Source organism: Coenobita brevimanus, chromosome 26 (assembly GCF_032717465.1).
Source record: "Coenobita brevimanus isolate Jiangsu-jjx chromosome 26, ASM3271746v2, whole genome shotgun sequence".
Lineage (NCBI taxonomy): Eukaryota > Metazoa > Arthropoda > Malacostraca > Decapoda > Coenobitidae > Coenobita > Coenobita brevimanus.
In genome coordinates, this window is record NC_136979.1 from 14553814 (window position 1) to 14569640 (window position 15827).

Sequence of the window (15827 nt, forward strand, 5' to 3'; positions counted from 1 at the left end):
TCACTGATTGTAGCTAGATCTTGATTTATGGAGATGGCTGTACTGAGTTGAGAGGTAGAGATATTAGACTTTGTAAATGGATGTCTGAGTGTGAATGAACTATGTAGTGTTGAGTCATCTGCATATGAGTGAACGGGATTGTGAGTGACAGATAAGAGATCATTAATATGAACCAGAAATAGGGTTGGCGCCAGAACTGATCCCTGCGGCACGCCGGCGTTAATTGAGTGGAAATTCGAATATACATCATCTACTTTTACTCTTATTTTCCTGTCACTAAGATAAGAAGAAATCAAAGGAACAAAAGACGTTAGTTCATAGCAAGGGAGTTTGGACAGCAGGGAACGGTGCCATACTCTGTCGAAAGCTTTAGAGATATCAAGAGCAACTGCATGAGTTTCTCCAAAAAGATCAATTGATTGATGGATGGTATGAGTTAAGAGATTGAGTATGTCAATGGTGGATCGTTCATGGCGAAAACCGTATTGTCTATCACTAATTAAGTTGTTGGATTCAAGATGTTTAACAATATGCTTATTAATTAAAGTTTCAAATACCTTACCAAGAGAAGATGTGACAGCTATTGGTCTGTAATTGGAGGGGTCAGACGAACTTCCTTTCTTCAGAACTGGGTGGATATTGGCTTCTTTCCATGAATTTGGGAATAAAGAAGTACGTATGCATAGTCTGAATAATTTGGCTAGGACAGAGGCAAGTTCAGGGGAACACTTATTCAAAACAATTGGAGGAATTCCATCTGGGCCTGGAGCTTTGTTGGTAGGTAAATTGTCTAGGATGGATTTTACGAATCTTGTCTGTATTTTAAATGGGGCAATTTCGGGAGAATCAAGTTCCAGTACTGAGACATTCTGGCTGGTATCATCTATGGTAGAGTTTCTTGCAAAGGTACTAGCAAAGATATCTGCTTTCCCACGTGGGTCATTGGTAATAATCCCATCTGAAGATTTTAGTGGGGGAATGGAAGATGACTTGTTAAAGTTATTATTGAAAGAATTAAGAGTTGACCAGAATATTCTATTGTCATTAGGGTTGTTAAGTAGTTTTGATGCTTGCTTTTGAAGAAAGTTTTATTTAGATAGATTTAATACAGCTTTTGCATGACTTCTAGCAATTTTAAATTGGGAGAGTGATTCAGATGTTTTTGATTTTAAGTAAGAGTTATATGCTAATGACTTTTGGGCTGTTGCTCTGGCACAATTGCCATCAAACCATTTTGGAGAGTTTGATCTTTTAGTGAACTGTTGACTTGGTATGAATAAATCCATACCAGCTAGTATTAAGTCACAAATGTGGGACTGGGTAGAATTGGGATCACTAGAGAAGAAAGACTGCCATGGAACATCAGCAAGATAATTTCTAAATCCATCCCAGTCTACCCTGTCAAAGTGCCATCGGGTCACCCTGACAGGTTCGGAATGGGGAGGTGTAGGAGGGTTAACTAATGAGGCTTTGATGAGATTGTGGTCAGAGGATCCGAGTGGTGACAGTACCTCTATCCTGTATTGATCTGGATTATTTGTCAAGAATAAATCCAAGAGATGGGCATTATGGTCAGGATTATCAGGTATTCTGGTTGGTTGCTTTACCAACTGGGTGAGATTAAACGATTTCGCAAACAGCTCGCATTCTAGACCAGCATCGTCAGTCCGGGCAGAATGCAATAACCATTCAACATTGTGTATGTTAAAATCACCCAAAATGGTAATTTCATTGCCAAGGGCAAGGTCAAGGTTACTCAACTGAGTGGATATGGAATCAAATACACTGGGTTCCGAAGAAGCATTGGGGGAACGATAAACTACACAACTGACGTGAGAATAGAAATACTGGTGTTATGAGCGATGAGGCGAGTCGTTTCATGCAGGGGAACATTTGTAAACAGGGATTCTGCATCAAAGCCAGCCAGACTGACTGGATGATCAAACTTCATAGAGGTGACCTCCTTGACAAACTCGGCATTCTGAACTATATATTTATTTATATATAAGAAACTGGTCAAGAGAACCAAAAATTTTGCTGTATTACACTTCAAAGTACCTATAGATAAAATGAAGGGTCTTTATGGGTTTTAGGCTTGTGAACTTTTTGGTAGACCATAAAGATAACCAAGAACAGAACCAGAAGGATACTAATAAGTGTTACTATAGTGTGCCATCTACCGAGACATTTACACTACAGCGAACGGTTAGGATAGGACAGGTAATGTTAGGTTAGGGTAATTTAGGATAGGTCAGGTCAGGATGGGATAGGATAGGGTATAATATGATAGGTTAGGTTAGGTTAGGTTAGGTTAGATTAGGTTAGGATAGGACAGGACAGGACAGGATAGGATAGGATAGGATACGTTAGGTTGGGTTAAGTTCTGTCTTGTCCTAGCCTAACTTAACTTAGCCTAACAGACCTAACCTAAGCTATCCTAACCTAACCTATCCTATCCTAACTTAACCTCTTCTATCCTAAAGTTCCCCAGTACATAGCACTCTATAGTATAAATGTCCCGGTAGAAAGCACATTATAGAAGCAGCGACTAATAGTCGTACTGTCACCAAATTCATTATTGATACTTCGTAGTAATCTGTTTTGTTTACCTCCATGCATAAGGATGGTACAAGGAATATCAGAATTGATGATCTTATATTCAGAATAGTCAATGAGAAAATAATTGAGTTTAAATTCATAATCATCCTTATTCTAGACAACTACCCCCCTTCCTTGTCGGGACGAGTAATAATCATTGCATCATCATTTCTGAATTATTTCAAAACCTTACGAAATCTGCAGTCCTCCGTTTCTTTCCATGCGTATATTGCTGTTTAAAAGTAGTTTTAGCTAAAGCAAATTCATTATACCACACATAAGTCCAGTCTTACTTGTAGATGTTGTATTTCTTTAAACCTGAACATACTCTCTCAAAAGGTGAGAAGAACTTAAAATAGTTTAAGCAAACAAGAAGACAGCAAATTCCAGGCATAACGACAAAAAATCGAACTGAAATCAATCGTTCAGTCAGTATAGACAAAATCATTTTTAATCTCTCCACAAGGCCTTTGACTGGGGAGAAGAAAGCTGTGTATGGCGATCACATGGCGTATCCTCCCGTCACCTCAACACAGGCCCCCACCATGTAGCTGCTCCGCTCGCTCAGCAGGAACGCCACCACTTCAGCCACTTCTGTATTTGGCGAGAAAAAATATAGTATGAACAATTTCAAGACTGAGCAAGTTTGTTAAGTTCGTTATGTTTGTCTGTTGCCCAAGTTGAAAATAGGGACCTGGATGTAACTCGATGGTTGTGTACCATATTCTGGGGAAATGTTTGGGTGCTTTCCTTCTCAGTCACACTTGTATGTGTTTGTGATTGTCCTTTGCCACTAATTACTGCCCGCGCATGTTGGGCTGAGCAGCTACACTTGTTCCTTCCATTGAAATTTACATCCTTACCAACTAATTCTTCTGTCCCCCTCCTTTCTACCGACCTGGTGGTTTGCCACTAACATCTGGCTCTTTCCTTTTCCGTCACACAGACTGTATCGTCCTTAGAGAGCTGGCCTGAAAACTTAGAATGTGATGAGTATGATATTAATGGAGCTTTGTGACTGAACCCATGATTCATCAGTCTTGTAATTTGATTCTTTTTGCTTACTTATTTTTTTTTCCTCAGACCAACCTCCTTATATGCCTCTCATCATACATTCAGCCCTCATCCCCTACCTCCCATCAGTTATACACAGCGATGGCATCATTGCTAACCTCACTCTTGCTTTAAATTAAGTTATGCAGCCCTGTTTTTGTACAGAGAACATAACTGCGTTTTCACATATGAACAACAGAAAGGTTCTAGAGCAGAACTGCGTTTTCAGGCATTCGATCGAACTTTAACTTTATGAGATACACTGGTTATAAGTCAAAGCCCAGCTTAGGAACGTACATATTTAAAAATTTTTACAAGTAAAAATAAGGTAGACACGGTTCTTTCCTCTCCCCGCACATGCACACACACACACGGGCGCCCAAATTCAATGAGTGTTCCTAGCTGCGTCACTCATTTATCGAGTCACTGTACAATTTTGAATGATGAACATTCGTAAGCTGCAACCACAGAATTATATGAGTTCCACATGAGGGGGGGGGGTCAACGGTCGGAGTATTAATGGTGTCTGGAGTGTATCTGAGGTGTAGGTGTTTTGCGTTTTGGGTGTGTCTGGAGTGTATCTGAGGGGTTTGTCCAAAGATAAAATATGTTTGGATATGTCGGGGTGCTGGATACGGCCTGGGTGAGTGCAGTTTTGAAAGGTCTGCTGAGGTGAATGCGCCTGATATCACCTAGGTAGTGGTCTCAGATTCAATGATTGCTTTCTCTGTCCATTGATGACTACATTTTCTTCCTTAATCATAATGAGCTGTATACCAGTCGATGCATGAAAAGTGTCATGCATGACAGAACAATTAAAAACAAAGTATCCAGAAACATGTAAATATTATTCACGAGATTAAGAAGCACAAATAAATAAATAAATAAATGTGCTTTCATTTTCTCATGTGCATTGTCTAACTGACATCCACACAGTCCTCCTGTGGAGTACTGTATTACTTAACGGGGGGCCAGACAAAGTCATACATGGACGCCTAAATGCATTTTTTGTCACTAAGACGCACTTCGCCAGGCAAATGTCAAACTGCAGACGATTTTTCCATCCAGTCGACCTTCATACGACTAAATATAGCTTTCGAAAGAACTCTTCCGCTGGATGGGTTAAGGGAGGCTATATTATTTAAACCCTCCACTTCGAAACCTCTCTCTTGATCTATTTCAAAAATATCTGGAGACAACAAGAATGAAGTTCTGGAAAACTGATGCCTGTGAAGGAGTAAATTTTGATATTTCAACCCCTCCGCTGCTAAATTCACCATCCAGACGCATTTATCTAAGTTTGGAAGGCCTCTCATATTTATGGGTTAATGGGTTCATGAAGGCTGTACCTAACCCACACAGTCCAATACATCCCCTGGAAAGAGTGAGAACATAGTGCCAAAAGAAGCAATCGCAACGAAGGTGTTAATATTCGTTGTTGGACCTTCGTTGTTTTAAATATCCTGCTTCGAATCCTCTGAACCCCTGAAGCCTCCTGCTCCGTCTTTATTCACCTTCAGATGATCCAGAAATTAATGTAGGTTGTATCTAACCCCTTCAGTCAAAATACCTCTCCTAATATGTATAAAATCGTCTACAGATAGGAAGAATAAAAACAAAGTATTTTGGGCAGGAGGTAATGCCGATTGTTCGAACCCTTCTTCACCGAGTTCATTACACTGTTTCAATTCCACTGGACCCTTAACGCTGGCAAGTAAATAAGAGATGTCCCATACCGTGACCGTATTCACACTATAGCAGTATTTTTGTTCTGTGGTTTGAGCGGTCATAACCCGTCGCAACACGAGGCTTCCCTTAACGTGACTGGTGCAGAAGTTCCTCTTACAAAAATGGCAGCACGAAAATATGGCTAATGTCAACTGAACGATATCGATTGTAGTTGACTGGAATAAATGCTACAGAAGATGTGTCCAGGACTGGCTTTATATTAATTACTTTATTGCGCTTTCTCTCTCTCTCTCTCTCTCTCTCTCTCTCTCTCGCACACACACACACACACACACACACACACACACACACACACACACACACACACACACACACACACACACACTCCAAGTTCTGTCCCACAGTTACCACCAAACTTACTCCCCAAGTACACACACTTACAAAAGACGTCACACTCCAGGCTATACCCACATCTATACACATCTCACCTACACCTTCATTCGACACACAGCCATTCAGGGGAAGGAAGGAAGACATCATCCCAACTTCTTTTTTCCCATCCAAGGATAAAGGATTAACTATTTATATACAGAGGCTACAGATCTCTCATCTAACAACAAGTAATTATCTCATAACTCTTCCTTCTTTAACCATTCAAGACAACTCTCTTTTTTTTTTCCCTTACATTCATACCTCGCATTTACGCCCCCACAACCAAACTTCTTAGTCACACCTTTATCCATCATTACACATACTCACACACTCACACTTACACCTCTCACCCATACTCACGCTTTTACCCATCATTACACATACTTACCCACTCTCACTTACACCTCTCACCCATATCTACAACTACATCCCCACCCTCATCCACACCCACACCCACACCCACCCACACCCGCCTCCGCCCACACTCACTCACACCCGCCTCCACCAACACTCACGCACACCCGCCTCCACCCATACTCACCCCCCACATCCGTTTCCACCCGCACTCACACCCACACCCACATCCACAGTCACAACCACCAAAGTATCATACCAACATCCGTCCGTCTACACCCACATCCATCACACCCACACTTACCTGCACCCACACTCACTACACTCGCACCCATTTACACCTACACCCGTGCCTACTCGCACCCCCTAGTTCAGTACATTAATTTGCCTATTTTCACCATGGATCCATTTTTCTTATGTATCTCGGTTACCTACATGGACCTGGTTATAGCAATGAACCTATTTTCCCCATGGACCCAGTTTTCCACATGGACATAATTAATCCCCATGAAGAAGTACGTCATGCATACATAGACCTGTTATGCTTAATAATATTATGTAACAGCAACAGTAATGTATTATACAGGATTCATCGCCGTGGGAGTTAACACATTCTTCAGTTACCAGCAAGTGAATCCATTTCCGGCTGCATCTACGGGTTATCTCCTCCACCCGTGTATTTTCCCGATCTCCTCCACCCGTGTATTTTCCCGATCTCCTCCACCCGTGTATTTTCCCGATCTCCTCCACCCCTGTATTTTCCCGATCTCCTCCACCCGTGTATTTTCCCGATCTCCTCCACCCCTGTATTTTCACTCCCCATGGACCTATTTTTCTCAATGGACACATTTTCCCTGCTTGGACCAGATTCACCTATGGACCTGTTCTTCCTCATGACCTAATTTTACAAATGCACGTACTTTCCTACATAAACCTATTTCCCCTATGAATCTACTCTACCCCACTGATCTATTTTCTCCCCATGAGTCAGTTTTCCCCACAGACATTGGATCTCTGCATAGAAGTAGGTTTCTAACAGGAATATATTCACCTATGGATATATTTTCCACAATGAGCCTACTTTTATAATATATCGTAATTGTAGGTATAATATATCGTAGTCATCGCCGAGCTATTGTAACCGTGTCTTGATTTGTAGGGATTTTACGAATGGAGACAATGTTCGTCGTACTTGTCGTAGATGGCAGGAGAAAGATAAACATGAGTCTGGGGTTTGATTGCGGTTTATTTTCTTCAAAGGGAATATCTCAAGAGTAATACTAAATATGTCTCGCGTACTGAGAAGAGAGCAATTACTGGCTAACCCGCGCACTCCTTCCTACTCTCCTCGCCGTCTCTATTCTCTCCTCAAACCCCTTTTGCTCTGTCTCTCCCATTTCCCCTGCATATGACTGGTTGTGTCACATGTATGGCACGGTTGTGTGGAATCTTTCGGAGCCTGAGGACTTTCCGATCAAGCATCACATGTTGCTGTTTGTGGCATTCCTAACTGAGAATGTGCGAACGCCACTTCCTCTAGCCCTAGACATGACTTTCATCTAACCTCTATATTACATACTGTATATACGTTACTAGCAATTATGTAGTGTTTTATGATAATTTAGAGTCCTGACATCGCTCGGTCACGCCCCAGCTCGCTTACAGACGTCAGCCTGTAGTAACTAATTACATTATAACCTATTAATACGTGGTATTTATAACAATATTATAGAGACACAATAATATTGTAAAAATATAATACATTGTAATATTACACTGTATGTATAATAAGTATATGGTAGTATAATATGGAATATAGAATATTGTATAACATCTATCTATCTATCTATTGCTAGACGCCTTATTCCCATACGGGGTGGCCACAAACAAATCGCCTCTATGTCACCCTATCCCCTGCCATTTCAATGTCCTGCTCCCAGCTCACACCCCCTTCTCTTATATACCTCTCCACTCCATCCCTCCATCTCATCCTTGGCCTCCCCTTCCCTCTCCCCCCCTCCATCTCACGCACATACACTCTCCTCGTCAGTCTCTCTCTCCATCCTCTCCACATGGCCAAACCACCTCAGCGTGTTTCTCCTAACGCATCCTATCACATCCACATCCAAACCACAATGCTCCTTCACATCCTCATTTGCCAGTCTGTCTCTTCATATGACTCCAAATGCTCCTCCCAAATATCTCACTCTTGACTTTTGTCCATCCAACAAGATGGAAGCTTCACTTCCATACGTTCAAGTTGGTATCACAATGCTGTCATGTAGTAACTGTTTCACCTCCATGATCACTTCCCTGTTTCTTATCACTGTTCTGGTGCCAATATTGTTTCCCATGACTAGTTGTAGTTTCACATTCTTGTTGCATATTTCATATAAAGTTGTTTATTCATAACTAACAATGTGCAACGTAGTATGAATGATAAACAAACAAACGCCATTTCACTGTAAAGTGTGGCTTGGGATGGGATGCTCAATCAGACATCTGTTTTTAATAAAAAACCTAGAGTAAAGGGAAGGCGATAGAGAAATATAAATTGTATATATGTTTAAGTCTTGGGGGAAATAATTGCCTTGTTGGAATACTTTAATGTAATCAATACTATTTTATTGAGGTGTATAATGTACATGGTATAGGTATGATTCTTCTATTCATGTATAAATTCCAGTTGCCTGTGGAGGTTTAGCACCTCTGATTTTGCTGACCTCGGCGCCACACCCAGTGTGGGGAAGGCGGCTAACAGCAGAAAGCACGTATCACTAGAACGAGAGGGACGTACAACTCTGAGCTCTCTGTGTGTCGCAGTTGTATCTTTCTGTGGCCAATAAACAGAGATTTAATCTGCTCTATTTCTCTTCACCTGCACACGCTACCTCTACATTCCTTTAACAGGATTCTACACCGATTCCCACCATCTCCAGTGTGTGACAAGATGTTTTGGTGGAGTGTGTCAGCCGGAAGTGACTTCGAGCAGGGGCAACGTTATAACCTTGCTTGGAACTGTGAGGTCACGACTCAGCTGATATATAAATTGGTGATCAGCTGTGGGGTTCCAAACTGATATATTATATTAGTGACTAGTTGAGGAATTCCATAGCCGAAACGATTACAGTGGCGAGAATCCTATGCTGCTGATACATCACTGCTTTCAAAGAACCAGCAACCTTTCTTCCTTGTTGTACCCTTTCAAGCACTTCACCCTCCAAACTTCCATCTTTACTCATCACACTACTCAAGTACTTAAACGCACTCATATTTTCCATTTCCTCCTCATCCAGACTCGCTGTACATTCACTGACTTCACTTCTATCGAAGATCATAACTTTACTCTTCCTTACATTCACTTTAGATTCCGTTTCTTACACACACTCCCAAACTCATCCACCAGGCCTTGCAGCTCCCCTTCGTCTTCACTTAACAACACAGTATCATCTGCAAAAAAGATACAGGGAGTTTCCAAACACTGCCCTCTTTCATTAGGGCCACTCCTACATCCACTGACCCACCTTGTATCTCTTTTATAACCCCATCTATGTACAGATTGAACAACAATGAAGACATGACACATCCCTGTTTCAACCCAACCTTCAAATAGAAAAATTCACTCAGTTCACTATCCACACGCACTGCAGCCTTAGCACCTTCAAACATACTCTTCACAGCATTCAACAGCTTCCCATCTACTCCATATATTCTTAACACTTTCCACAATCCTTGTCTACTCACCCTGTCATATGCTTTCTCCAAATCCATGAAAGCCGCATACAACTTCTTTCCCTCCTCTAGAAACTTTTCCACTAAGATCTAACAATGAATATCTGATCTATACAACCTCTTCCCTTCCTACAACCTCCCTGCTCTTCTCCAACTAATTCCTCTGTTATTTCTCTAACTCTCTCAATAAGTATCCCACCATGTACTTTTCCTATAACACTAAGAAGACAAATGCCCCTATGATTACCACACACTTCTTTTTCCCATTTTCCTTTGTACAAGGGAATAATCATACCTGGCTTCCAACCATCCGGGACCCTACCTTCCTCCCAGGCCAATCTGTACATCTTCCACATCCATTCTACTACTATCTCTCCCCCATGCTTCATCACTTCACCACACACTCCATCAATCCTGGGGCTTTCCCCATTTTAACTTTCTTCATTGCTTCCACAACTTCTATCCTACTGATTTCTTCCTCTTTTCTCACATCCCTCCTTCTCCCAGCCATTCCCCAGCCACTTATACTCGCATTACTTTCATTCTCTATGTTCAACAATTCCTTAAAGTGTTCTCTCCATCTGCTCACTTTTTCTCCATTCTCCACTAGTAATCTACCATTCTTATCTTTCACTCCCTAACTACCATTCTTATCTTTCACACCCTAACTTTATAGCCACCCTGTTTAACTCTCCTTACCTCTTTCCAGAACATTTTCTTACATTCCCTCCATTTTACACTCAAATTCCTTCCAAATTCCTCATCCACTCTCTTCTTACTACCTCATACTAATCTTGTCACCTCTCTCTTCCTCTCTACATAAAACTCTCTCTTCCGTCCCTCAACTTCTTCCACACCCTTATTTCTCATCCACTCATTACAAGCTTTCATCTTTTGTGCCACAGCCTGTTTCATCTCTTCATTCCACCATGCTGTTCCTTGCACCCCCTTTCGTCTTCTCTTCACCCCACACACCACCTCACATGCTGTTCATATTTCTTCTGTGTATATCTTGCACACACCCTTCCATGTCCCTCATCTGCTCCAATCCATATTTACCCAATCGCTCCTCCACTTCTCTCTTATATTCTGCCTTTTTCTCATCCTCTTGTAACGTTTCCACTTTCCTTGCATATACTACTTCCTCCCGTCCTTCCTTTCTTCTGTTTCTCCATTTTACATGAACCTTGATTCTCACCAACACCAAGTAGTGGTCAGAAATTCTACTCCCCCAACTTGTATATGCTCTTGCATCCATCACACACCTTCGCATCCTTTCATCTACACACACATAATCAACATATTGTAGTAATATATTGGCACAAATGTGTATGTACAACAGACATATGCATATATTTATGCAATGGTAATATTGTTAGGGCATTACATTACATATGGTGTTTTGCCTATTGTCTGTCTATCTATCTATCTATTGCCAGAAGCCTCAATCCCGTTCGGGGTGGCCACAAACAAATCGCCTCCACGTCGCCGTCCCCCGCCATTTCACTGCCCTGCTCCCAACGCACACACGCCTCTCTCATATACCTCTCCACCCCATCCCTCCATCTCATACTCGGCCTCCCCCTCCCTCTTCCCCCCTCCACCTCACTCACATACACTCTCCTCGTCAGTCTTTCACCCTCCATCCTCTCCACATGGCCAAACCACCTCAGTGTATTCCTCCTAACGCTTCCTATCCCATCCACATCCACACCACAACGCTCCTTTATATCCTCATTTGTCAGCCTGTCTCTCCATGTGACTCCACAGGCTCCTCTTAAATAACTCATTTCCACTGCTCTCACTCTTGCCTTGTGTCCTTCCAACAACGTCTAAGCTTCACTTCCATACGTTAGAGTTGGTATCACAATACTGTCATGTAGTAACTTTTTCACTACCATGCTCACTTCCCTGTTTCTTATCACTGCTTTCAAGGAACCAGCAACCTTTCTTCCCTGCTGTACCCTTTCAAGCACTTCACCCTCCAAACCTCCATCCTTACTCATCACACTACCCAAGTACTTAAACCTACTCACATTTTCCAATTCCTCACCATCCAACCTCGCTGTATATTCACTAACTTCACCTCTCTCAAAGACCATCACTTTGCTCTTCCCTACATTCACCTTTAGATTCCGTTTCTTACACACTCTCCCAAACTCATCCACCAAGCCTTGCAGCTCCCCTTCGTCTTCACTCAACAACACAGTTGCCTATTGTAATGCCTAATATTACACTCAGCTTGTATGATCATTAAGTGAAGTACATAATTCTGGTAACACAGAATTGTAGGAACATTGTAGTTATATTGTATGAATGTAATTGTTACATATTTTTTTTTATGAAATAATATTGTAATTATACATAACTGTATTTTTTAAGTAATATTGTAACTGTTACATAACTGCATTTTTAATTGAATATTTTAATTATTAAATAATTGCGGTAATATCATAGTTAATTGTAGTAACTGTAGTAATATTGTAGTTATTATAGTAACTGCAGTAATACTGTAGGTAACTGTCGTAACTGTAGTAATATTGTACAATTACACTGTATATTACTTTGTAAGTTGCGACATAATTGTGTGCACATGCATATAATTGCCCACTAGTAACACAGTAGCAAGGTACAGCCATGAATCGTACTATGAATCCGTCATATATAACACTTGCCGTAAAAATATTACACAGTATGAATAGGCTTAGTTATGTTGCACAGTTACTATTGAAAATGATATTATGTCACCCTATATTTTGTTAATTTATATAAATATATATATACAATATGTACAATATTAACTATATACGCTCACTTGGTGTTCGTTTGTACCTATAGTGGACAATGTATGTGTCTGCACTGTGTGGAAATCTTTATCTTCGCGATTGTGTGAAAGAGGTTGTTCATTCTTGATAATGTCATTCGTGTTGGCCATTTTTTTTTCTCTCTCTCTTCCTGAGTTTCCTTGAAATTTAATTTGTCTGGTCCCACTAGACAGCTTTAATTAATAACTGTTTATTACTTTTCTTTTAATTGCCCACTGGGTTAATGTGATAGTATATTTTATTTATCATTTTGAAGATAGAATGTTGCCTTGTTGTACGCATGAAACACTTATTTTCTGTATGAATAATAGAGTAAATGAATGAATATATACAGTATATAATTGTTGTTGGTGCAAGTACTTAGTGACTGACAATGTAGATAACTGAAGTAGGTATATGTAAGCAAGCACGTTTTACATGTTTGTGCAGAATGTTTGTCTATCACTGCGTATTGTATATAAATGAAGTAAATATTCAACTCAATGATTTTTACCGTGGTGGGAATGGTGTTTGTGGTGGGGATAGCGGTTTCAGATATGGTTTGATTGACGTGTTATGGTGTTTTCAGCAAATTCTGGCACAGTGCATCGACTTCTCACTCTGGCAGCTGTGGTGGCAAAGGAGTAACGGTGAGTAATGGTGAGTGATTAACCGTGAATAATGGTGAGTGGTAAGTGGGTCTGGGCTGTCTGGTAGTTGCTGCGTCGTCTGTCCCATCACCCCTGCATCAGCGTGGTGGTGGTGGTGATGGAGGGTGGTTGGGGAGAAGGGTGGGGTCAGGTGGGAGTCGATGTGGTTGTGGGTTGTGAGTCAGCGCTCCCCCTACAGCTCTGTCTCTTAACTTGTACTGTAGTGCTAGTGATTACTTGATCATAGATCTGTAGGCTTCCTGAGATGTTTGTGATTTCTTGTTCAATGTTTAATTGTAGTTTCTTGCTGTATGGTGTGAACTTGAAGATGATGCTGGTTACCGTCTCACCTGCTTGTAGATGTGGCTTGTAGTTTATCATGAATCGTAGAACTGAAGCTCGCAGCTCAATAGAACTGTCGTAGCTGAATGTTGAATGTAGATCGTGAGGTGTAAGTAGATTGTATTGTAGTTCGTTGGTTCGCTGATTATAGACTGAAGTAGAAATTGGAAGGTTGGTTGCAATTATTGATCGTCAAACCACTGCCAGTATAAAGTTGTGAGGCGTCGTGTGGCTCGAACTTGTAGTAGTTTTTGTTTTCTATAATGATAATGTAGACTCAACTGCAGACTTGAAGACGTGGTTCGTACGCTTGCTGCCACCATATATAATATATCGTAATTGCAGATATAATAAATTGTAGTCATCGTCGAGCTATTGTAACCGTGTCTTGATTTGTAGGGATTTTACGAGAGTGAATGTTTGTTGTACTTGTTTTAAATGGCAGGAGAAAGATAAAGACGAGTCTGGGGTTTGACTGCAGTTTATTTTCTTCAAAGGGAATATCACAACAGTAATACTGAGTATGCCTTGCGTACTGAGGTGAGAGCGGTTACTGGCCAACTCACACGCTCCTTCCTACTCTCCTCACTGTCTCTATTCTCTCTTCAAACCCTTTCTGCTCTGTCTCTCCCATTTCCCCTGTACAGTATATGACTGGCTGTGTCACGTGTAAGGCACAGTTGTGTGGAACCTTCCTGAGCCTGAGGACTTTCCGATCGGGTGCCACACCTTGCTGTGTGTGGCATTCCTAACTGAGAATGTGTGAATGCCACTTCCTCTAGCCCTAGGCATGACTTTCATCTAACCTCTATATTACATATATACGTTACTAGCTATTACGTAGTGTTATGGAAGTTTAGAGTCCTGACCCTTTCCCTATGGGCCTGTTTTCGAACAACGACATTTACTGCACACTGATATGTGTGCATTTCAAACACAGACCTCTTTCCCAATGGAGGTATTTCACTATGAACCTATATACCTACTCCAGTATCGTTCCGAGTAATAGTCCTTATGGACCTATTTTCCATGTACTGACCTATGCCCAGCTTGGAACTATTCACTCTAATGACCTATTCCCATGGGCCTATTATTTCACTACCTGCCAGTTCACCTACACACCCACCCATCAATGCACAGAACCACAGCGTCACTCACTGTAGTCTGTCTCAAAATTAGGATGACATAAACCTGTCTCCTGCCTTTGTCCTCCAAATAGGTCCCCACCCACCCCACTTACACAACTAACCAACCACATCCCACCCACCTCACTTAACCACCCCAACAACCCCACTTATTCAATCCAATTACCTCACCCACCTACTCAATCCATCCCGCCAGTGCAACCACCATCGTACATCGAACTACCCACCCACCCAGCTGCATATTTCCGTTCTGTATACTTATTCGTCTCACCACCGGGAACCCGCAGCCAGGGATGACGCTCGGACTGTCATTTCAAAACTAATGATAATCTTTTTTTTTTTTTTTTTTTCAAAAATATGCTCAATGTGTTTCCCAGACAAAATTACTACAATTCACCTGACCTAAACTAACCAAACCTATCCTATCCCAATATGGCTGCTTGGCTGAGGTGGCTGGCTGTAGTATTGAGACGAACACCCACACAGAACGGAAATATGCCACCCAGCCATCAACCTACCAATTTTCTTACCATGTTGCACCAGCAGGATGACTCACAATTTTACACACACACACACACACACACACACACACACACACACATATGAAAACACAGGACAAATATGCCATTTCCAGTGGAGTTCAGTTTGGTAGGAATGGTTTGTTGTTGTCATTGTCGATTAAGTCGCATTCAGTTGAGTCTAAATTGGTAGGTGTAGCTGGTCATTGTAATTGAGAGGAATAGTTTGTTGTTGTTATGGTCGATTGGGCAGCATCAAGTTGAGTCCAAACTGGTAGGTATAATTGTTTTTTGTTGTGGTCAGTCTTAATCTGCTACAGAGCCAGGGAGGATCCTGTGAGCACTCTCTGCCCGTTGACGGCCCTAGGATATTATTGTATCCGTAGCAGTATCAAATATTTCTCTTGTAAGACTATGTATGTCTCCTTTCAGGTGTTTGAAGGAGTTATAGTGACGATGATATGTTTTCTTTCATGTCTTATGTAATTGTTTTAAAAAATCCTTGACTGA

The 15827-nt window shown here is 41.3% G+C and overlaps 1 protein-coding gene across 1 annotated transcript in view; it reads right to left on the minus strand.

Moving 5' to 3' along the window:
* Nucleotides 1-3091: 3091 nt before the first annotated feature.
* Nucleotides 3092-15827, minus strand: part of LOC145394112 ((3R)-3-hydroxyacyl-CoA dehydrogenase-like) — a 55151-nt gene continuing 42415 nt past the window's right edge. Inside the window, exon 6 of the mRNA XM_080268092.1 lies at nucleotides 3092-3192. Coding sequence (XP_080124218.1) covers nucleotides 3101-3192 — 92 coding nt within the window. The 3' untranslated portion in view covers nucleotides 3092-3100. The remainder of the gene's footprint in view (nucleotides 3193-15827) is intronic.